Raw genomic sequence first — 23,069 nt, 5'->3', positions numbered from 1 at the left:
TTCTGCCTAAAGGAAAGTAGGAGTTACTAAAGCATTTCTACATTTTATTTGAGAAAAAAATGTGAATTCATGATGAATGATGATTATACTTGATATTGTCTTCAATGCTCTGCATCTGATAATCCGATGATTCCTGTGTTTGTTTGAACAACGTTTATGTTTAGCAGATAATGGACAAAAACTGAAAAGCGATATTTATATACTTTTACTAAAGGTTGTTCCTTACTCAAATCGGTCGAATCACTTGATAAGTGGATGCAAAAGCAACTTGAGTCACCGACCACAAAGAGTCTGTTCGATCAGATAAATTATGCATCATTTTGACTTATTCCAGCCCGGGTTTAATTAACTCGAGCGGAATCTGAGCAGTGCTGGAATACATCACTATAAAACTTATTTTCGACGGCTATTTGTACAATGTCACTGGGATATTTTTATTATTTGCATGTACTACACGTAATCTTACTATTGCTTATATTATTATTTTAATGTACATATGATCAGATCGAATGAATAAAACTATAGCTTTTTACACTCTGTATTATTGCAGTTTTTCAAGTATAATTCCAATTTCACATCAATGTTCAGTTTCACACCGTCACTTTTCTACGTCGTCACTACAGCAGATAAGTAAATAAAGCGTGCAAATGCCTATAGCTTTTAAAAATGAATAAAAATGAGATTCAATTAAAAATCTTTGGAGCAAAGTTCAAACATCCCCCTTCCCCCGACTAGATAATAATTTTCTCTTCAAAACATTCCGTATAATTATGAATATTAAACATAAATTTTTAAATCAGTCTTATTATTACTCCAGTAGTTCCACAATGACTTGATGTCAAGTACACGTTACAATTGATTGATCCAGTTTACACTACCCATTCATGAAGTCCCGTAAAAATAAACCTCGAGCAACTGGGTCAAAATGAAGGCCAGTGCTTGGAAGAGTCGAATCATGCAACAAAAATAAGACCAAATCCTGTTTGCCCAGAACCATAGATCTCATGAAAAGAATTAAAAATCATATTCACTAAACACAGTAACCACTAACCAAAGTCAAAATTATTTTCTAATGTCCCTGCATTAAGTACAATTAGAATATAGTAAAGCTAGGTAGAGTTGGCATACCTGTTTGGGAACAAACAAACGCGTACTTGCAATTGTAGGTATGGATCGTATCCCAAGTTTTTGTGTCTTATTTCTCAATTTTAATTTAATTTTTGATATAAATCTTCTTTTTAAACCGGGCAAGCATGTAAATGTATTAGTAGTTGTGACGGTCTGTGGTTTACTGGCTCTGATCTTGGCGTAAACGTTGTCCGTACGTTGCAAGTTTTTCCATTATTTAAAAAAAAAACTGAAAAAATCCCAATAAATTTAATTGAATATAAATTTTTCAAGAATGTTCGCCACAATGGTAAAGAAACATTGACTCTGATTTGTATTGTAAACATTCAAGCATTACTATAATTTTTATCAATAATAGTATTTTACAAATCTTAAACACTTAAACTTTTGATTAATTCTTGACTATAAAGCATCTCCTTGGGCAGAAAAGAACGTGTTAAAGCAAAATGGTAACGCACCAGTCACCTTCAATCCCCCAACACTTACACACACATACATGAGAGAGAGGGGTAGTTAGGGATGAGAAAAAGAGAGAGACTAGAAAGGGAGAGAGGGATAGTAGAAAGAAAGGATAAGAGAGAGGGGATGATGGAAAGAGGGGACTTTGGAGAGAGGCTGATAGAGAGAGAGTGCTGCTGGAGAGAGGGATGATAGACGAGAGGGATAGTAGAGAGAGAGGAGGAAAGAGAAGGGATGATAGAGAGAGGGATGATAAAGAGAGGGATGGTAGTGAGGAGACGATTGAGAGAGTATGATAGAGAGAGGGATGATAAAGAGAGGATGGTAGTGAGAAGATGATAGAGAGAGGGATAATAAAGAGAGGATGATGATAGAAGAATGATAGAGATGATGATGAGAGAGAGGATGATGGAGACAGCGATAATAGAGAGACAGCGGGATGAAAGAGAGAGATAAGAGAGGGATCATAGATAGATGGATGATAGGGAGAGAGAGAGGGATGAGGAGAGAGAAAAAGAGAAGGATGAGTGAGAGAGGTGGGCGATTACGAAGATAATGAAAATCAAGACTGACTTAATATTTCAGCATTCAGAAAGGAAATGGATTCATGTGTAATCGATGGTTTTCCTGAAAGCGGTCCTAGTTTATTCACGGCTTGAATTTAAAGGTTTCCCTTGAATAAAAATTCTATAAAAACAATTCCATTTTTCAAAAAAAAAAATTTTTATTTCAACAACAAAAACATGCAAATATTATATACATATATAGCCTTAGAATATTTCAATCGATTTTCTGTTGGGAGTCGCAACGTCACATTCTTTCCCGCGACAAGAAAGAGAATTCATCATATTAACATATGAATAATCAAAAGTTCTTAAGGGTGTTGTTTGTGATTTAAGTTTTATTTATATTAACTATTTATATTAAGACTTTTAGAATTGCCAATTAAAGCAACTTTCAGAATGTAAACTTGTGGACACGGTGTTAGTTCAGACTTTCCCTTCGCATAAGTCCGGGTTAAATTTCCACCCACTGTGGAAAAGAACGCCCCATCATATTTTTTTCCGTGGCAAAACAAAGTACCCACTGTTTCTGCATTATATCATTCTGAATCTCCTATCTTTATTCGAACCATTTGAATGGTGTACAATTGTGCATTTAAGTGTTCGAAAGAGATGTTTCTTCATTGTCTCTCCTTTTTTTTTGTTTAAAGGGGGTGGGGGCATACATCGATGCACCCATTTAATCTATGCCCGTTTTTACCAAAACCTCTTCAAGCTACTTTGAAAATCATATACATGTACAATGAGGACAATTTGTTCATGATAATTCTTTTATTGAGTGTATTTATTGCTCAGCCAATCAGTCCCTGGCCTGGATTACTAGGGGGTAATGGCGCCGGTGACACCATAAATCCAGAAAATGTGGAGTATACTTCATTTTTGGCTCCATACAATGCATTTGTTCCTCGAGCTTGAACAAACACCTGGTCCTCTGGAAATAAGAGAAGATATAATCACAAGTGTGGAAAATGAAAGTGAAAGTCACAAAACCATATATCCTTGTTTTCTGTCTTCACGAATCCCTGACCCAGATTGATTGAACCGGAATTCCATGTAGTTCCGGTTCAATGCCTGATTTTATTTTTAAGTGCATCTGAAAGGGACACCCATAAACAACCAGTACACCCAAAAAGGATTATAATCTGTTTAATAAACGTTAATACACAAAGTATATAACTCGAAAGGAAATTCATCCGATGATATTTCCCGAGAGTGGTGGAAGTGTAACCACACCGGTGCGACCGACATTCGGAACTATCATGAACCCAGAAAATGTGCTATAAACTTCGTTATGCGCTCCGAACATGGAATTGACACCCCTGGCTTGGACAAAAACCGTGTCCTCTGAAAAGCATAATTCGTTTGACAGAGATCGTTTTCATTGAAGGAAAGGAATTAATTTTTGATGTTGAAATCAGCATTAGCAAAAAGAGGAGGCTATATATGCATTAACAATTGCTATGTTATTCTAAAAAAAAACCATAATCCTAGCATCAACATAACATAATCAGCATTGTAAGCATTTAAAGATAGCTTGTTACATAATAATTTGTTTAAAAATTTCTATGTTATCTAGGAGATTGTAAAACAACACAAACAAACAAAAACATTGACAACACAAACAAAACCACTTATTTAAGATAGCAATGTGTACAAATGAAAAGTACATGTATAGCCACATGAAGGTAACAACGAAGAAAAAGGCTTACTGGTACTTCAAAAATTAAAATCCTGAAAATTACTTAAATTGACTTGGAATAGGATCAGGCTAATTAAGCTAAGCATTGCTAAAATACAATGAAGTATATATGATTTGTACATTGTAGTTCATCTTGCACATAAAATCGGATGCATATAATATTAGAGAACAGCAGTAGTTTACAACAGAATGGTAACTTGAATCTTTTAAGTTTCATTTTTGAAATGTAGAAAGTGATTATTTCAATAATCAAAAATAAGTTTTTATTTTCGTTTGAAACTTACGTTCATCCAACTGCAGTACAACAGTTTGGTGTCCAGAAGCGTACCCATTGCGTACATGGGCAAAGACACTTACAGTGTAATTGCTGTTTTGGTAAATATCTAAGTTCAGTTGACTGGTGGCTGTCGACACTCCGTAGACAAGGAAGCTGTATGTACCAGCGTTTGGACAGGTAAACACTCCGGTACTGGAATCGTAACCATTACCAAGGTTCAAAAATACACGGTCATATGGAATAAGGTCTGTGTCATTGGTCGTAAGCATGTGAGTGAGACCAGCAGAAAAACCCACAAATTTATCCGTGGGGGTCACGTGGGTATGACTATGAGTCCCCGCGGCTCGTACGAAGTGTGTAGGAATGTAATTGTCGATTCCTAAATTGAAGATTTTTGGATGGAAATCATATATTGCAGCATGACTTGAAAAGTTAACTCGCATCATATAATATAGAAGATGAATCAGTTACAATGTTACCTTTTACTTGTTCAACTGGTGTAGAGGCAACAAAGGAAACTAAACAGAGGCAGAACAAAAACATCATCTACAAGAAAAGTCTAATCTTTAATAAATTTTAAAAGACATTATACTAAGAGAGTGTAAAAAGATTTCATAAACTTACCTTAGAATCTAAAAGTCAGACAAGGAAATAGTGTGGGAACTAACAGGTTGTTCTATGTCAAGCCCTTCTAGGTCAAGTTCCTCTAATCCTGCCAAATAGTACGGAGAAGAAATTTAAGAATACGAGCTTAAACACTGGTATGTTTTTCTATAAAACTAGAGGTACTGTGAGCGATGAGCTCACTAAATGATACCCCCCGCCTCCCATATGGTTATAACTGGTGAAATAGTCCATCTTTTCCTGTGGCCGAGAAACCCAAAATATCTGTCGGATCAAAAAGTAAAATAGGAGGTGCACAATGGCAATATGTAATAAAGATTCTGTGAAAGTTTCATCAAATTTCATTCAGTGGTATGAGAGGAGTTGCGGATAAGAGATGGGTACCCCAAAGCGTAACAGACGGACGGACAGACGGACGGACGGACGGACGGACGGACGTACAGACGGACGGACGGACGGACGGACGGACGGAAATACCGATTACTATATACCCCCACTTTTCAAGCGGGGGGTATAATTAGTTTTCTATAAGCAAAGTGACCTTTTTTGGTCTTAAATATTTGTATATTAGAGATATTTTATTTCTGTTTAAAAAAAACAACAACTGAGAACTATATCGCAGTTCTTCTTGGTAAGGGCAGTACTTATAGCAAAGTGTCTCTTGTACTGATAAGGAACGTATGAGAATTAACCAAAAGACGGTAAGTCGATCGATTTATGAAATTGTACGATGTTTAGAGCAGTTTTGAGAAATTAGAAATGAATTGTTTATTTGAAGGGGAAACCCTATATTTTTATTAGATTTCTTTAAATTTTGAAGTAAAACCATGGGAATTAAATGATTTTTACGCTCTTGGCCTCATTTTCAAAATTAATATATTATTAATACAACATATATCTTTGTTGTGAAAATAAACATGTAACATTAATTAGATATTTCTCTTTTACAGACAATGAATTCTTTGATATTTACGCTGGTTGCAGTAGCTTTGTGTAAGTAAGACATCTTTTTTCAAACTTGTGAATTAATCGCATAATAATACTAGCACTGTGTATCCTCAAAACAAATGAAAAGAAAAACGAATGGATTTCATTCTTTTGGATTTAATTCTTTCCGCAGATGAAGTCAAGGCGGAGACAAATGCGGTGGCCTTCTCTGCTGGTCTTTCTAAAAACCTTCAGCTCGCTCATACAGAGATCGTAGTCTACGATAGAGTCTTTACCAATGTTGGATCGGGATACGACTCCAACACAGGGAAATTCCGCTGTCCAACAAGCGGGGTCTATGTTTTCCAATTCCACTCCGTTGCTAATCAAGTAATCCAATATCAGTTTCAAATTCAATTTCACATTTGATGACAATTAGAATGTTTGAGAACATTATATGAATTTACACGCATGATAAGTCGTTGGTACAAGCTCTAACACTGTTTTTTTTTTGTATCGGATATTTTTAGGATAAAACCATTTGGACGGAACTTTGGCACAATGGATATTACATTTGCTCTATGTATGGACACACTTCTGGCGATTACGCTTCTGGAGGAAATTCGGCCGTCCTACGTTTAACAAAGGGTACGCAAATTGAATAGATAAATTTAAATCATAATTCCAATGTTGAATATCCATATTACCAATCCTATTGCTTTTAAATATGTACGGAAAAGGAATATTGTAAAAAAAAAAAAGAAAGATTGCCTTTAATTAATGGATTCTAAGAGGTTCTATGTTTTTGTGCGGATTTCTTTGAAGGTGATGAGGTTTACGTTAAGGCTGTAGATGCCGTAAATGGGGCCGCTACCAACATGTATGGCGCCAGTGACGAGGTATATTCTACATTCTCCGGCTATATGGTGGCTCCAGTCTACGAGGAATTTCCATCCGTTGTTGGATAGAAAAAAAACTATTGATATATATTTGTATGTAAATAAAAAATACCGCTGAAATATTTTTTGACGTACAGATTAAAATAATTCTCTTTTTTCTCATCCACTACCCTTAAAGGATTGGTTTTAATTTGTGTATTTTGTTCGTCTGTCTGTAACAAACGTATAAAAATAAAACTCTATATATTAGAGCCGTTCACCAATACGGTACTCTACATATTGCTTAGTTCTTTCGGATGGTGACTGCTCGTGGAGTAAGACACATTTTAGGCAGTTCCAGGACAATGTTTTGGGTGCTCTAGAGGACATACCCAAACACCCTTAACTTACGATACAAAAGCAGTAAAATGATGGATATTGACTGTACACTTTTCTCCTTTATGTATATATATGTATATATATCGTATTTTATATTTTCTGTGTATGAATCGAACTCTCGGCCAGAAAGACCGATGTATTACTAGTAATCCTATTTAAGGATGATCCTGTGAAAAATAACATCTTAGGAGTGGAAGAGCGATAACTCCTACAATATCGATATGTATACAATCTCCGATGCTATGTTTCACGACTCTGGCAGATTTTACATCCCCTCCTTTCTTAAATACCAAAAGATTTATAAGGTACACGTGTATTTTGAGCAATTAATTTTTAAGGAAAGGGAAAAATAAAGTTATTACATGTATATTAAAGCTGAGATTAAAAGAAATGAAGATTTTGTATTGAATTAACTAATGAGAACCCAATAACCACCGACACAAAGGAGGTCCATTGGTCACAAAAAAGTCACTGTGCTCCAGAAGATTTTTTAATGATATATATTCCTATGTAAATCCTTGATCCACATCAACGACCCAACCTTCCATTAAGGTTTCGTGATGTGAACACACTATCTGAGGATGTTTCCATATGCATATGACGAATCATAGCTTTACTGTTCTTGAAAAGAAGATTTTAAAAAAAATTTCCATTTACATTAAAAAACTTTGATCCCCGAAAGATTTTCACTATAAAATTCAGTAAAATTTTGATTCCTAAATTCTTTTATTTCTTTCTACAAATTTGAATTCTTTTTTAAAAGATCCGTTGTGCCAGGTTAGGTAAAAATTGACCCAGTGGTTCTGGATAAGAAGTAAAAAATGGTAAAAATTTACAGACAGACGGAAGACGGAAGAGACGGATGACAAACAAAATGTGGTCAGAAAAGCTCCTTCTCCTTACCTCCCGTACATTCATCTTTTATGAGTTGCTTCAAAACACACTCTTTCAATTCATTGCATTCCTTTCTTCATCCACTTTCTCCTTTGCTCTCTATGTTTTGAACATATTTTATTGTATAATTTATACAATGGGATTGGTAACAAGTTCTTGCAACTTAAAAAACCTCTCCCTGTAATATATACAATAATTAAATTAGTGATTGCCAAAATAACAATTTAAGGTGTAAAGTTATACATATACAAGATAAATACAAAATATTTCAAGTTAAGACACTTACTAAAGATTCAGAGTTCTTACAATAAGTAGATCTATAATGATACATGTATAATCTTTGGAAAGAAAATATATGACAATAATGATAATAAATAATAAACATGGTCACAAGTAAAATTATCGCATCATAAACAAAGAAAGTTGTACAGATATGATTAAATGACAAAGAAACAGAAGAAGAAAAACGGATCAAAATCTACCTGAATCACGAATGAACCTTTGGACACAGTGAAATATTTTGTTATTCACATCAACTGACAATGAATCATTACCAAATAATAAGAGATGGGAGTTGACTATTGCCAAGTGATTATATTGTAAAATATTGTTTAAGAGGCAATTTCTTGGCCGCTCATATTTTTTACATACAAAAAAGAAATGGTATACATCTTCAATTTGTCCACATGAACAGTTAGGAGAGTCAATTATATTTCTTCGATAAAGATCATTATTAAGTACACTACTGTGCCTTAATTTTGTGTGAATTATATTTAAATAGCGTTTCCCATATGAAAAATACGAAGGTGGCTTTGAGGGATGTGAACATATTCTTGTTTTAAATTTACTAATAGAGGTTGTGTCTCTCACGTCTTTAGAAAGGGAATTCCAGGAATTAATTGCAGAGGGTACAAAAGATTTTTTAAAAGTTTCAAGTCTACATTTGGGAATAGAGTAATCTTCTGTGTTTCTTGTATTATATGTAGATTCAATTCCGCGAGTTTTTGGAAATATTTGTTTAAGATAATATACAACATTGTTGTGTACTTTAAACATAGTGGTTAATTTAGCTGTTCTTCTTCTCGTAATTAGGGGTTCCAATCCTGTCTCTGAATAGAGAATTTCTCTAGAAATAAAAATCGGGAGACCAGTGATGGTTCTTGCTGCAGCTAGCTGGACTTTCTCTAGTTTTTCTATATCGTAAACTGTACAGCCGTCCCAGACAACTGAGGCATATTCGAGATGGGGCCTGACAAAAGTTGTATACATTTTTAAAAGAGTGTTTCGTCCAAGAGTGAATTTGAGCTTTTTCAAAAGGCCAAGCTTTTTATATGCAGTATTAACAACGCTATCAATGTATACAGACCAGCTTAAATCTTGTGAAAAAAGTAAACCAAGATGCTTATGTGAACATTCAAATTCTAACTGACACTGTTGAAAGTAAAGTTTAGGAAGCTCAAAATCTTTTTTCAGTGAAAAGAAAACAGCTTTAGTTTTTAAAGGGTTGAATTTGAGTAACCATTTTTTAGACCATTCGTCTAAAATATTTAGATCGTGGTTAATGTTATATTCTATACTGGCAACATTTGACGAAGAATTCTGTAGGGAATTGTCATCTGCAAATAATCTACATAGTGACAACATGTTTTCTGAAACATCATTTACATAAATTAAAAAAAGTAGGGGACCAAGTACAGAGCCCTGCGGTACCCCGGCATTGATGGTCATGCTAGAAGATAAGATATCTTTATACAATACTTTCTGGCTCCTACTATTTAAATAACATTTAAACCATTCGTAAAGATTGCCGGATATTCCGTAAGTTTGCAGTTTAAAAAGAAGACCCTTGTGCCAGACTCTATCGAAGGCTTTTGATAGATCGCAAAAGACCATACAACATGACTTCCCCTCATCAATACTTTTAACTATACTATGGTATGTTTCCAGCAATTGGTAAACAGTTGAGTGGCCAGGTAAAAAACCTGCCTGATACTTGTAGAACAAATTATTTGCATGGAAATGGTTATACACGTGTTTAAATATTATTCTTTCCATAATCTTACTAACGCAGCTCAATAAAGAGACCGGTCTGTAATTTGATGTTATAGAAGGGTCATCTTTTTTAAATAGAGGGAGAACATGAGCTAATTTCCAGGAATCGGGAAAAGAGTTTTCCTTCAGAGACTTATTAAATAACATACAAAGCGGTTCTGAAATAGTTAGAATGGTTGATTTCAACATTTTGTGACTAATGCAATCTGGTCCGATAGCTTTATTTACAGGAAGTATTGATATTACATCAATTATTTCCTGCTTTTGAATGACGATTTCACTTAGCATATAGTTACACAATAGGTATTGGTCGGGTAGGTTGTTTCCAATGTCTTCAATATTCGATATAGAGGAGAAGTATTTATTCAGTGCTTCAACTTTTTCAAGATCAGTAAATGCAGTTGAACTGTTTCCGTTATCAGAAATAAAGTGAATAGGGGGAATATCTGATGAAAGTTTGACCCCGAAAGTGTCTTTCATTAGTTTCCAGTACAATTTGTTGTCATTTCTATTCGCAAATGCTCTCTATCTCCCATTTCGATGATCTGTCCCCCCTCTCCCCAACCTCTCCCTCTGAATCTCTTTCCCCACCCTCTCTCTCCCACCTTTTCTTTCTCTTTCACAGCCCCCACTCATTCTCTCTCTCCTTTTCATCCGCTTCTCTCTCTCCCCCCACTTTGTCTATCTGTATTACGTATATACTCTAAAAGTCTGATTAGAAAAACACACCATATTTAAACCTCTTCAACATTCGTTTATGATGACAATAAAACTTGAAATAATTTTATCAGTCACGCAAGATTCGAACTTTCTTATTGAGACAGATAGTTAAAACAAGAACACGTTAAACAAAAAATTCTAAAAATAAAAACATGAACTCAGTAGACACTACAGTTAAAAAGAGTTTCACGAAAAAAATGTTCACGCTCTCACTTATTACAAGTGGAAAATCATTAATGTGACAGCACTCTCACATACATGATTTTTGAAAAATATTTAAACGTCTTTTTAATTTCAAAACATGACTTTACTGGCAGAGAATGGGGCAACAAAAAAAAAATAGATTTATTTATCAGAAAACTCTAAGATTGAACCGAGAGGGAAATAACTCTTGTAAATGTTTGATTAACGTCCATTTCGAGAATTTTTCACTCAAATTAAGGTACCACCCCTTACTGGGTCCACGTGGAGGGCTGCATATTTTTCTTTACTATGTCTTCAGCCGTGAGGGTCTCTTTGTGCCTCCAGAATCTAGCTTTTTACAATCTCATCATAAAGTCCGTTCTCCAAGTCCCGCATTGGGATTTGAACCCGCGACGTAAGAATCAACTCCTTACTTCGCGCTTTAACCACTGCGCCACAAGGGCAACTCTAGAAAACGTAAACGTCGTCTTTTATGGAAAAAATCTATTCTGAAAACCGTCTAAAATCATAAAGAGTTACCTATTAGGTAATTTTGTATAGAAATGATTAAGTTAAACAAATGGCATTAAGGATGAAAAATCAAAATACCATGCACATCTCCGATATATGCAAAAAAGTATCTCTGATATATGTTCAATCAATCTACAAAATAAACTAGAGTTTGCCAAGGGAAACTTCTCTAAAGATATAACTAAATCTAAGCGTGGTCAGCTATTTATATGCAGATCTTCATTGGTCGTCAGTAAAAGCGAGGATACTTTCTCACCTGGCGTAATTCAGGTAAATATGACATTTTAAAGATAAAGTGCCCTCCCACCCGAACACGGTGAAGACGACGCTATCTTTCCTCCGACACCGAGAATTGACTGGTGCGCTTGAGCGGTCTACATTCCGGAGTTACCCCATTGATATCAACAATATTATACCAAAGCTCTTAAAACGTCAATAGTTTGCGGAGTATTTCCAGCGGACGTGGAACACCAGTTGTTACCTCCCCTTAATCATTGATATTACTACAAATAATGGGAGGAAAGGTACGTTTATGATATTTTAGGCCCCGATTTTTTTTTTCTGAATTGTTTATGAAGACTGTTTATTATTTTCCTTTCTAAAAAACTTAAATAAAGCAAAACATATTTTTTTCTGTTAGATTTCAATTTTTAAAAATTTATATGTTGTATGGAGTAACAAATGATTGTGTGATAACATTTTCATTGATAAAACAAATTTTACCTATCGGTCTCGGGGTCAGATAATGCAAAACTTGAATGAAGTGTTTACTTTGATGTATAAACAAATATTTTTGTTTTTATAATTAAGTATAGATTTTCTAATAAAAATATGAATTTTAGTCGCAAAAAATAGGCACGTTATATTTCCGCATATGAAGATATTACCTGGAAGTTTTTGTTTGGAATATGATTGCAAAATTGGAAAAAAATTAAGCTTGTCTAATCAGAATGATTGTCTTTATCTGTGAATTGTTTATATGCGGAAAATAAAGTACCCGGTGGGAAATTAATTCGAGGACAGGTGCGTAAGAAAGTATAATATGTACCCCCCCCCCCTCCCCGAAAAAAAAAATCAATATCATTTTGTTCCTTGTAACTAATTATCATTCCCTTTATAAACGGTGTAAATATATTTAATCCGTATAATTATTGTGCTTTCTGTTTATACAGAATACAATACATATAACCAAATATGTACATGTACCACCATACATGTACATCGCAATGCATGGATAACATTAATATAAATGATGTATTATAATTATCGTGTTATCAAACATTCTGTTTCATTTTGAAAAACTGATTGCAAGTTTCTATCAGTTGGTGACATATGGGCAAAGAAACGTGTGACATTGTGAAATACAGAGTACGTGTTACAGTGAGCTCATAATTCATACTTTATCTGCTCTACAATACGAGTGTATAAAAGTACCATGTTTTACGACTTCCTTTAATTTTCCCACGCTTAATGGTTAAATTTCTGTTTAAGTTTCTATTTTTAAACAAGTCAAAAATAAATTATTTCGATAATTTTCAAAGACAATAATTCGCGTCAAAATACTGATTTCGAATCCGTGAAAAGATATGAATGTAAATACAGACTTTTCATCCGTTAAAACAACTTTTTTCAACAAAAATTTATAGTTCATTATTGTATACTTTTGCGTTAATTTGGACTCATTTATGGCACCATTTACCGACAAAGCCCTTACCGACAAAATCAACCCGTATATATATGCACTGACATTTTTATACATATAAACATTTCACTGTAATGTTGGTGTAATATACTTAAAGTGCATGTTTTTATCATTGACACCAAGTACTACAGATTTATTAGACGACGTATATATTCGAAATGTTTTATTTTCCCCACAAATCAAGGACGAAGAAAGGAAAATGAAATATTAACAAGGAGTTATTTTCAAATATTTATCACCATGCCCTTTCAGGATTACTTAACCTTTTTACCTGTCTTATCAGTTGGGTTTTGGGTAGTAATAAACACTTCTTGTAGGGGCTTTGAAAAGCAATGTTTGAAAATCAATCAATTTCCTGTTATCATTTGTTTGCCGTCTGCCAACTGCTTCTTAAATAACCTGCAGAATTGGAATCGAAAAGAGCGGGACAAAATTTAAAACGTTTAAAAGACCCCAAAAAAGAACCAATATTAGCATTATATACACTTGGTATACTTTTTTAACCACTCTGCAACATGTACAAAACATGTACAAGTACATTCAGTGCTCAAATAGAAAGTTTTGTTCTTGAATGTCGATGGCTGTGTTCCGGGTAACTATCTTTATAGAGTTGAGATAAGTCAAAAATTGTCATTCATTCGGTCATCTCAATCACCCATAAATCAGTGGCAATGTTATAAACGAAATCCATCGAGGAGTGCTTATCCCCCATATAATGCGATAGACTATCCTTCGACTATATAGACTATTTAGATTTAGAAATAAATTTTATACGTTGCTAATTATAAACTATAAAGGACAAATCAGTCACTTAGTTTAATAAATTTTAAAGTGTATAAATGTATAAATTTCAGCAGTTAGTTTGTGATATATGGTACTTTTCATATACATGTATATAAATATACCTGTCTACAAATTGTCAAGGCGCAGAAGAGGTAGATTATTAATTGGCGTCAGTCAAAAGTTACCAAAATACATAAGAACATCTAAATTTACGATCGTTAAAATCTTCAGGTTCGGCCAAAAAAAATTAAACATTTCTTTTTTTATTTTTTTCAAATTAACCAAGACACCAATAAGTGACTAACAAGAAAAAGTAACAATGTTCTATTAAATGTCACTTTCCGAAGTCTGCAAATAAAACAAACTTCTGTGTGGTAACAAAGTTATTTAGAACAGAACTGTTTTGAAGGGATGCCTACAAAATAGGTTTTATTGAAAAAAAATTCAACACAAATATATATTTACAAAGTATCGAGAACAATGCATTTTATATGTATATATTTTAACATAATTACGACATTGTATTTTGGAATACATAAAAGCGATCCATCTGATCGCGAATTTTACACAAAGATTAATCGGGTAGGCGTTAACTACCAACATGTCAATCACAACTTCTCAGATCTCATTCTTTAATTTAAAAGGAGCTTGTTGGAATTTCAATGACCTTGAAGATTTTATCTTCTCATAAGTTAATGACCGGGGGGGGGAGAATAATATATGACCTGACCTTAATTCTGAGATAGAGTTTGAAATATTTCTAACTCCACTGCTGCAATTACTGTGGTCTTTTGAAATATGACGATACACGACCTTTGCGAATAATACTGCATGTTGTAAGCAATGAATCTTTTTTTTTTCTAATCAGAACTTACAAAGAAATGACAATGAACACAAAAAGCATAAAACGTGGGAACATGTGAATTTCTGCCACACTTTAAAAGCGTTCACAATAAAAAACTAGAGGTACTGTGAGCAATGAGCCCACTAAATGATACCCACCCTCCCATATGATTATAATCGAAAAGTCCATGTTTTGCTGTGGCCGGGAAACCCAAAATATGTGTCGGATCAAAAAGTAAAATAGTAGGTCACAATGGCAATATGTAATAAAGTTTCTATGAAAGTTTCATTAAATTTTACTCAGTGGTATAAGAGGAGTTGCGGATAAGAGATTGGTACCCCAAAGCGTAACAGACAGACGGATGGACGTCAGCTAGACGTACAGACGGACATACCGATTACAGTATACCCTCCCACTTTTCAAGCGGGGGGTATAAAAATATTTTTTTTAAATTGGTTGATCATTTAAGTTTTTAAAAATTATATTGTAGAGAGCGGAGTGGTCGAACCCTGTGGAGTTTATTTTGACTTGTGTGGGGTTTGCTGTCGGTCTGGGTAATGTCTGGAGATTTCCCTACTTAGCATTTAGAAACGGAGGAGGTAAGTGTAAATGTCATTAAATCTACTTACAATGCACAATAGAATTGTCATCATATGCAAAAACACGCAATTTTCCCGATCTGTACAACGGTGTGACGAATGTGTAAATTTAAGTTCATAGGATGACATTTATATTCACGAGTATGCATTATCCAATTTTGGTTACCGAATAATGTCTTTATTTTAAAACACAAATAAAAGTCGTATGTAATCAAATTTTGTACAAGACCCTGCATATAGTATTTTCCTCTTAATCCAGGCACGACTACGGACCATAAAGTACTGTATCATGGTAATAAGATCAGTTATATGTAACATGCGACATTAATTGTGTTGAATTTCAATAAGATGTTATTTAACCTTGTAATTCTTTGTTACTTTCAGGGGCTTTTCTCATCCCGTACTTCATCTGTCTGGTGTTCATTGGAATCCCCCTGTTTTATCTAGAAATCGCATTTGGACAGTTTGCCAGTCTCGGACCCGTTAACATATGGAAAATAAATCTTTTGATGAAAGGCAAATATTTAAAAAAAAAAAAAAAATTAAGGTTCAATATATCCTCTGATAGGGAAGCTTACTCTCAAAGAAATAAATATCTGATATTTTGATAAAATTGTGAAACAAAGAGACGATATCTTTCAATGTGTGCCTTCACTAATTTAAATTTTCTCTTGGAAAATCATAAGCGCTAAAGCAATATTTATATGAGTAAATAAACAGAGGGAAAACGAATCTTAAATTTCTTATAAGACAATATATGCTTAAAATACTTTTTTCTAGTGCAAAAAAATTACATAACATATTTTAGATTTAGTTATCTCTATATATTTATTCAGTTTCATCTTTTAAATAGGATTGGGGTTTGCCATGATAACAGTATCAATGGGGATAGCCCTGTATTATGTGGTCATTATTGCTTGGTGCTTGTACTACTTCTTTGCTTCGATGACGTCATATCTACCGTGGCAAGATTGCGACAACAACTGGAATACCTGTCTGTGTCAAGACGGAAAACGGAATTTTTCACTGCCTGATCCCTGGCTTGGAGCACGCAATGAGTGCTGTAAGAAGAATTCTATTTTTAGGGGGAAATATTAAATCCAAAGACAAGAAATATTATATAAATATTGCATGTAGTTGAGTGTAACATTGAAAATTTTCACCCCAAGAAAACCATTGTCAACCGAGGCGCAGCCGAGGTTGACAATGGTTTTCGAGGGGTGAAAATTTTCAATGTTACACTCAACTACATGCAATATTTATTATATTATACTGAATGTTTTATACAAATACATATTAGAGTGAACCGTGCGCGCATAAATTCCGCGCAGTCGCTAATTTTTTGGAATACCACCCGTCGTCAAGCAATGTTGACTGTTGCTACGCAGGAGGGCGTGGCTTCATTATTCAGCGGGTAGTAGTGTTTTTTATCAAATGTTTCTCGACGAATCAGATTCAAGTAATTTACATGAAAGTATAATATTCAAAAATACAAGCATTAATTTCTTGATATGTTCTTTTCACTTGAATTTTTTCTGCGGTCTAGGATTAAACTAGGAAAATTCTTTACATTATAATATTTGTATCTTTTCAGTGACTTTTGATTATCCTGTAAACACAACCGGAGTTTCTGTCAGTGAAGAGTATTTCAGGTATACATAAGCAAACGAAGTATATATATAAAACCGTATTTTTACATAAAGGAAGCTCATAACACTGAAAAAATGTAAGAAGTGAGTATATTACTGCATTCCAAATCGTGTCTTTTATTGTAGTTTTCCGTTTATTTCTTTCATCAAAAGGCAGATAAGTTCATCTTCTTAAAACTACCACTTGAATAGAACTCTTCAGTGAGCACTGTTTAGAGCTTCCTTAAAAGATTTTAAAAAAACAAAACAACTCATTTCTAACAATTATAAATACTAAGAATGAAGGAATGTTGAAAGATTTCTCTCCCCTTTTCTCAGACGTCGGGTTTTGGAGATCACGGACGGATTCGAGTCCACCGGAGGTGTGAAATGGGACGTAACTCTGTGTAACCTTCTAGCCTGGACGATAATTTTTATAGTATTGTCCAAGGGTATCAAAACACTTGGAAAAGTACGTATTGTAAAATTATGTGCTTCTGAAGTAAAACAGCCGTTTTTCAAAAAGAGCAACTTAAAAAGTTCCTAACTAAAATTCTAAGTAAATTTGAATGTTTTATTTACCAGGTTGTGTACTTTACAGCTATTTTCCCATACGTTTTACTCACAGCTCTTCTCATCCGGGGACTTACACTAGATGGTTACAAACAAGGAATAGATTTCTACTTAACTCCCGATTTGGATAAACTCACGGATGCCAGCGTAAGCTGATTGCTCTAAAGGAACAAAATTTGCAATGTATTCTTGCAACCAATAGATAAGGCCATTCCAAGTTTTTTCTCTGTTTAGCGTCCACCCATCTTTCAAAAACTTACCTACCTATTCGCAAAAACACACAAGCCAAAACATAAAACACAGGCTTAAAAGTCATTAAAATGACGCCCTTCAAATGATGTGATCTAAATAAACAGCTTTAGTAGTAGAAATATCTATTCTTGAGCAAAAACAAAGGATTAAATGCTTTAAATTCACCCAGTGCAACTTACTGTACAGAATTATTCGGAGAAAGTGACAAAATTTTAAAAAATCAACTTAATTAATCAATTTTTGGACACCTGATGTTGTGTGTTTTTTCTTGTATGGGGTGTCAAAAACCAAGGCGCACGCGGACGCTAAACATAGAAAAAACTTGGAATAGCCTAATGTTACTTTAAAGAAGACACGATGCACACATAAAATATAAACATTTCTTTTCATACTAAGTCATGAATAAAATGGAATGTATTTAGGACACATTTAGAACAATTCTCATATAAGCTTGGACTTTCAGTAAGGTGCAGCATTCTCGGTTCTATGTAATTAGCGTCTGTCAATTGGCGAATAGATTCTCACTGGTTAAGAAATTAATAACATCATTATATTGTTATTGACAACAATGAAACGACTTAAGCCCCACATCTTTGCCGGACGAGACAATGTTAATGGTTATTCGATACACTAATTAGCATCTGTCCGAATTTTTTATCCCATGTATATTTCAACAGTGAATGAAACCTTTGTAAATTTCAGATGCTAAATTATGTAACGTCGAGAGTGCCAAGCCTTACTGAATGTCCAAGCTTACCTGTGAATTGTCCTATTATAAAAAAAATAATACTTACACCTGCTTTTTCTAGGTATGGTCGGATGCTGCAGTCCAAATTTTCTACTCGCTCAGCGCTTGTCAGGGAGGACTTATAGCAATGGCCAGCTTCAATAAGTTTGATAACAATGTTCTGAGGTATGCATACTTACAGTAAATACCAAAATTGTGAACATGGCATTTTTCTTACGTCAGGAACACAGGTACTTGTGGACAGGACCCCCCACCCCCAATATTCAACCCCGGGGCTTATTGGACATTTTTTCTCAAAAATTTTATTTATTACACTTATTCATCATGTGTACAATATGAAAAAATCGTTAAAACCCCAAAACAATCGCTCCACAAAAAAAATACCCCACTATACATTAGTGGGGTATTTTTTTGCGGAGCGATTGTTTTGGGTTTTGAGGATTTTTTCATATTGTACACATGATGAATAAGTGTAATAAACATAATTTTTGAAAAAAAAAATGTCCAATAAGCCCCGGGGTTGAATATCGGGGAGGGGGGAGAGGGTCCTGTCCACAAGTACCTGTGGTCAGGAAAGGACAATATTTTAGGTTACTACATGTACTTGTAAATATAATTTCAAAACTCATTGATTTACATGTACCTTTCTAGCAAACCAAGCACATGATGTTTATTTTTTTTTGGTCCAATGTTATTGTATGCTCATCGTGGCATGAATTTAGAAAAAAAAAATCACTAAATGACTAAATGGAATGTACGGTGTTGCTCGGTGCATTTCTGTTGTATTTAAGCAAGAATTTGTACCATCTTCACAACTTTAGGGGTTTTGAGGCAACCCGTGACTGTTAGATATGATTTGAAACAGAATCCAAGAGGTTGCGAGAATGGCGTTTAATGAACGGAAATCATTAAAATACTAGTTGTTTTCCTTATTAGTGATAAATTCAACAAACGGTATTGTTGTTTTTTCAGAGATACGTTTTTGGTGCCATTAATTAATTGCCTAACGAGTTTTTATGCGGGTTTTGTCATCTTCTCAGTTTTGGGATTTATGGCATACGCTAAAGGCGTCACGGTTCCGGAAGTGGCCAAGGGAGGTAAACCATATTTATCATATGAAAACAAACTTGCTAGGACTTTTACAACTCTTGTTTAAAATGATAATTAAGTGTTCACCTCTAGGCAGACTATTAAAGTCTGTGTGTTTCTTTAAATATTTAAAGTTAAATATCCATTAAAGAATATCTTGAAGTTCCGAGTTTCTATTTTTGGAAAATGTATTTTCTGCGCCGTAAATATTTCTAAATTGCACAATTCAGTTTAATTCAATATATTCTAGGTCCTGGTCTTGTGTTCATTGTCTATCCGGAGGGATTGGCTCAAATGCCGGTAGCGCCGTTATGGTCAATATTGTTTTTCTTCATGATGTCGACTTTAGGGTTTAGCTCAGCGGTAATATTTTATAAATTATACAAATGTATCGATATTAAAACTGAGGTATTATAACGCAACAATTAGTCGTTGTTTATTTCTTAAAACAATCATTCAATTTATAATGTTATTTACTAGTTCTCCATTGTTGAAACGGTAATGACTGGTCTTCTGGATGAATTTCCGGCCCTCTCTCGATCAAAATGGCGAGTTCTGGGTTTCCGGTTTGGAATCTGCATGACAGGGTTTCTTTTGGGCTTGCCTATGACAACTAGAGTAAGACTAACTAAAGTATAATATATAAAATTGATCTAGTGAAATACTGATAATTTATATAGTTGTAGTCCTTGTTCTATTTTTGGATCTGTGATCAACACTAATTAGAAAACTATTTTTTGGTCTATTAAGGGAGGTGATTACATGCTGACTCTGGTGGACAATGCTGTCGGTGGATTCCCGCTGCTGTTTGTCGGATTCTTTGAGCTGATTCTCTTATGTTACGTGTATGGTAAGTCCAAGGACCAGAATAAGTACCGTTTTATACAGTTAATATTTTGTTAACATATTAGATGCTTGAAATGTAAATAAAACAGTAATATTTTGTTAAATATTTTGAAATCAATAAAATATATAATCATTTGCAGGATTCTTCAGATTTAAGCGGGACATTGAGATGATGATTGGTGACCGACTCTGTGTCAAGCCCTGCTTCTGGTATTTTGGAGCCTGTTGGTTGCTTATTTCTCCGTTGGCGCTATTGGTCAGTTTCCAAACAAAAAGTTTAAAAATCTACATATCTTCGAAATTCGCCACCTTTTTTGAAAGAAAAATTACAGTCTGATTGTTAGTTTATTATTTTGATTGAATATGTCCCTCTCGAGAATTTTTCACTCATATAGAGACGCCACCACTTGCCGATGGAGAGCTACAAATTTGTTCTATACAGTTTGGCTCTGAGGGCCATTGAGCAGGAAGGGATCTTTTTTGTGCCAGCACCTACTGCGACACGGGACCTCGGTTTAGGATACGGTCTCATCCGAAGGACCGGTCTCCAGGTCCCACAGTGGGATAAGAACCCTCGATATAAGAATTAACTCCTTGCTTTGCGACTCTAGAACAGACGCTCTACTACCCCATACGCCATATGCGGGCGACGTTTAGTATTTTTAATTTAAAATTTCAATTTGATATTTACAACTTCTTAAATTATTACATCTGATACATCTGGCAACTAAAACATATTTCGTTTTATATTTAATTTTTATTTTATTTTTTTTAATTTTTAATGTTAAAAGAAGTTAATGAACACTATTATTTCAATAAATTAATAGTCGGAATGATGTAATTTTTCTTTCTTCTTTCTTTTTACAGGCTGTAATTATCTTTAAAATTGCCCAAACGAAACCTCTAGAAAGTGATGGATATTTATACCCAGACAGTGGTCAGGTGATCTTCTGGTTAATTCAAGTCACGTGCTTGATTGGAATTCCTGGTTGGTTTATATACTACAGCTGTAAAAAGGGGCTTGGAAAGGTAATATACATGTATATCATCACAGTCAAACACAACATTCGATATTTTTGAAGAAGGACTACTTTTCAAATTTCATCCACGAATTTTCATTTCTGATTTTGTTTTATTTTTTTGCAGCCAACAGAAGACTGGGGACCCGCCTTACCTGAGAACAGAACAGGTCGTTATTCCGTCGCTTTCAATGACATCACTTCAAATGGATCCGCCCCTGCAAACGATTACTCTGTTGACATGATGAAAATGCAATCCAAAGAATATGATAATAAAGCTTACGTAATAGAAGCAGGGGACACAACTGCCACAAAGTTCTAATAAGTCACCCAGAATTAAAAAAACAAACTGTTCTCTGTCTCCGTGACCCTCTTAATTAATCGTGATTAGGATCAAAGGACTGAATGCGGAGACGTGGAAAATTCAGCTTTATTTACAGAGCGCGATTATAACAATATGCCTGTCATTTAGAAGTATTTTACCAGCAATATCCTTCTGAATGAAACAGAAGGCATTTAAGGAAATCAAAATAAAAGCAGGTGTAACATATTCATTTACCAAAGGGAAGTAGATCTTGACATTATTGTATAAACTTTTAATAGTTATTATACATTTATAATCAAGTTATATATACTGAGTGTGTTCCATGTAAATAAAATTAAAGTACTTTCTGTTTTTCTGTTTATTGAGGCGACCATATAGAAATTACTATTTGCTGATGCTATTATGATATTTTTAACTAAACACTACATATAGCACATTGCCTAGTCGCACCTTTGATGTAGGTGACGGAAACATCCGAGGTTTGCCGAACTATTATCACAAAGAGCATTGTGACGTCATGCTTTATGACGAAATATATATACATTATCTTATCAACCAAACAAAAGGGCGGCGTAAAGCGTGAGTATAAACAGATCTATATACTACATGATAGTTTGAGATTCAAGAGCAATGGCTTTTTTTTTTTGATATAGAAAAATAGAACAATCATCATATTCTTGCTACCGCTCTTAAACTTGTGTATCAAAAATTTACGCGTAAATACATGTGTAGCATTCCTTGTGCCCAGAAAAGGAATGGAAACATCTATATTTTATGTGTTAAACCAAAGTTTCTGTATCTGTTTAAATCTAAAGCACTGTATAATATGACCTAACCACATTTGCATACAATAAACCACGGTATTTGACGAAAGTAAATCCTTGATTCCCGTAGAACATCTTTGATGAAATAACCCCTCGATCAACTTAATGACATTGTTTCTTCAGAGGTACATGTAGATTTAAGCCAATTTTTCCCATCTTCTGAAACTAATTACAGTTCCTGGAACGAATAATATGAAAAAACTATTTCGAGTTTTTGACTAGAAATTAATTTCTTTCTTGTTTCGTTAACTAGTAAGTTTTTAAAAAGCATTTATACACCCATATTACTGGCAGATTAGCATGCAATTTTTTTCTTATAGGTATAAATAAATATGTCTTTATGCGTTCACATGCGTCAATGTCCATTTAACTAAAACTGTAAATTACAATTAATGAGGCACTTTCCTAGCACTCTATAATTATTTTTTTTAAATCTTGTATTATAACACGTACTCGTAAATTTTGCTACGTTTTGGTTGAAAATAGTTGTACAACAACAAAAA

The 23,069-nt window shown here is 34.2% G+C and overlaps 3 protein-coding genes across 6 annotated transcripts; 2 read left to right on the top strand and 1 right to left on the bottom strand.

The window, feature by feature from the left end:
- Window positions 1–2,902: 2,902 nt before the first annotated feature.
- On the bottom strand, window positions 2,903–4,838 carry LOC134278028 (C1q-related factor-like). 2 transcript variants are annotated; one of them, XM_062760346.1, is made up of 4 exons: window positions 4,751–4,838; window positions 4,606–4,672; window positions 4,134–4,505; window positions 3,266–3,494 (listed from the first exon to the last, which is right to left on the bottom strand). In XM_062760346.1, exons 2-4 carry the CDS (start codon window positions 4,670–4,672, stop codon window positions 3,340–3,342), a joined length of 594 nt encoding a protein of 197 aa, XP_062616330.1. In that variant the 5' UTR covers window positions 4,751–4,838; the 3' UTR covers window positions 3,266–3,339. The 2 variants fall into 2 exon arrangements, with proteins under 2 accessions (XP_062616336.1, XP_062616330.1); XM_062760352.1 differs by lacking the exons at window positions 3,266–3,494; window positions 4,751–4,838 and adding an exon at window positions 2,903–3,081 and having other exon boundaries at window positions 4,606–4,731.
- LOC134278044 (complement C1q-like protein 4) lies at window positions 4,798–6,700 on the top strand. 3 transcript variants are annotated; one of them, XM_062760371.1, is made up of 5 exons: window positions 4,798–4,887; window positions 5,701–5,743; window positions 5,871–6,067; window positions 6,208–6,325; window positions 6,503–6,700. In XM_062760371.1, the coding sequence occupies exons 2-5, from the start codon at window positions 5,704–5,706 to the stop codon at window positions 6,643–6,645; spliced, it is 498 nt and encodes a 165-aa protein (XP_062616355.1). In that variant the 5' UTR covers window positions 4,798–4,887; window positions 5,701–5,703; the 3' UTR covers window positions 6,646–6,700. The 3 variants fall into 3 exon arrangements, with proteins under 3 accessions (XP_062616355.1, XP_062616347.1, XP_062616360.1); XM_062760363.1 differs by lacking the exon at window positions 4,798–4,887 and adding an exon at window positions 5,360–5,451; XM_062760376.1 differs by lacking the exon at window positions 4,798–4,887 and adding an exon at window positions 5,457–5,475.
- A 4,929-nt stretch (window positions 6,701–11,629) lies between these two features.
- Window positions 11,630–22,089, top strand: LOC134278021 (sodium- and chloride-dependent glycine transporter 1-like). The gene is made up of 15 exons (XM_062760335.1): window positions 11,630–11,858; window positions 15,154–15,262; window positions 15,647–15,778; window positions 16,116–16,325; window positions 16,857–16,914; window positions 17,230–17,362; window positions 17,476–17,610; window positions 18,525–18,628; window positions 19,436–19,560; window positions 19,803–19,915; window positions 20,033–20,170; window positions 20,303–20,402; window positions 20,539–20,654; window positions 21,266–21,427; window positions 21,545–22,089. Exons 1-15 carry the CDS (start codon window positions 11,847–11,849, stop codon window positions 21,737–21,739), a joined length of 1,842 nt encoding a protein of 613 aa, XP_062616319.1. The 5' UTR covers window positions 11,630–11,846; the 3' UTR covers window positions 21,740–22,089.
- Window positions 22,090–23,069: the final 980 nt, after the last annotated feature.

Source organism: Saccostrea cucullata, unplaced genomic scaffold (genome assembly GCF_032062105.1).
Source record: "Saccostrea cucullata isolate Sc308-1 unplaced genomic scaffold, CSIRO_AGI_Scuc_v1 ctg653, whole genome shotgun sequence".
NCBI classification, from domain to species: Eukaryota; Metazoa; Mollusca; class Bivalvia; order Ostreida; family Ostreidae; genus Saccostrea; species Saccostrea cuccullata.
The sequence above is the reverse complement of the archived record's forward strand: the minus strand, read 5'-3'. Positions and strand labels throughout refer to the sequence as shown.

What these genes read in the sequence shown, in the direction of transcription:
- LOC134278028 (XM_062760346.1), bottom strand. Translation starts at nt 4,672, where the DNA reads ATGATGTTTTTGTTCTGCCTCTGTTTAGTTTCCTTTGTTGCCTCTACA. An exon ending in ACCAGTTGAACAAGTAAAAG is followed by an intron (nt 4,506 to 4,605) that starts GTAACATTGTAA and finishes TCTTCAATTTAG; the next exon opens with GAATCGACAATTACATTCCT. An exon ending in TGTACTGCAGTTGGATGAAC is followed by an intron (nt 3,495 to 4,133) that starts GTAAGTTTCAAA and finishes TATGCTTTTCAG; the next exon opens with AGGACACGGTTTTTGTCCAA.
- LOC134278044 (XM_062760363.1), top strand. Translation starts at nt 5,431, where the DNA reads ATGAGAATTAACCAAAAGACG. An exon ending in GCTGGTTGCAGTAGCTTTGT is followed by an intron (nt 5,744 to 5,870) that starts GTAAGTAAGACA and finishes TTCTTTCCGCAG; the next exon opens with ATGAAGTCAAGGCGGAGACA. An exon ending in TCCACTCCGTTGCTAATCAA is followed by an intron (nt 6,068 to 6,207) that starts GTAATCCAATAT and finishes GGATATTTTTAG; the next exon opens with GATAAAACCATTTGGACGGA.
- LOC134278021 (XM_062760335.1), top strand. An exon ending in GTATCAAAACACTTGGAAAA is followed by an intron (nt 17,363 to 17,475) that starts GTACGTATTGTA and finishes TTTATTTACCAG; the next exon opens with GTTGTGTACTTTACAGCTAT. An exon ending in TTTCTCCGTTGGCGCTATTG is followed by an intron (nt 20,655 to 21,265) that starts GTCAGTTTCCAA and finishes TTCTTTTTACAG; the next exon opens with GCTGTAATTATCTTTAAAAT.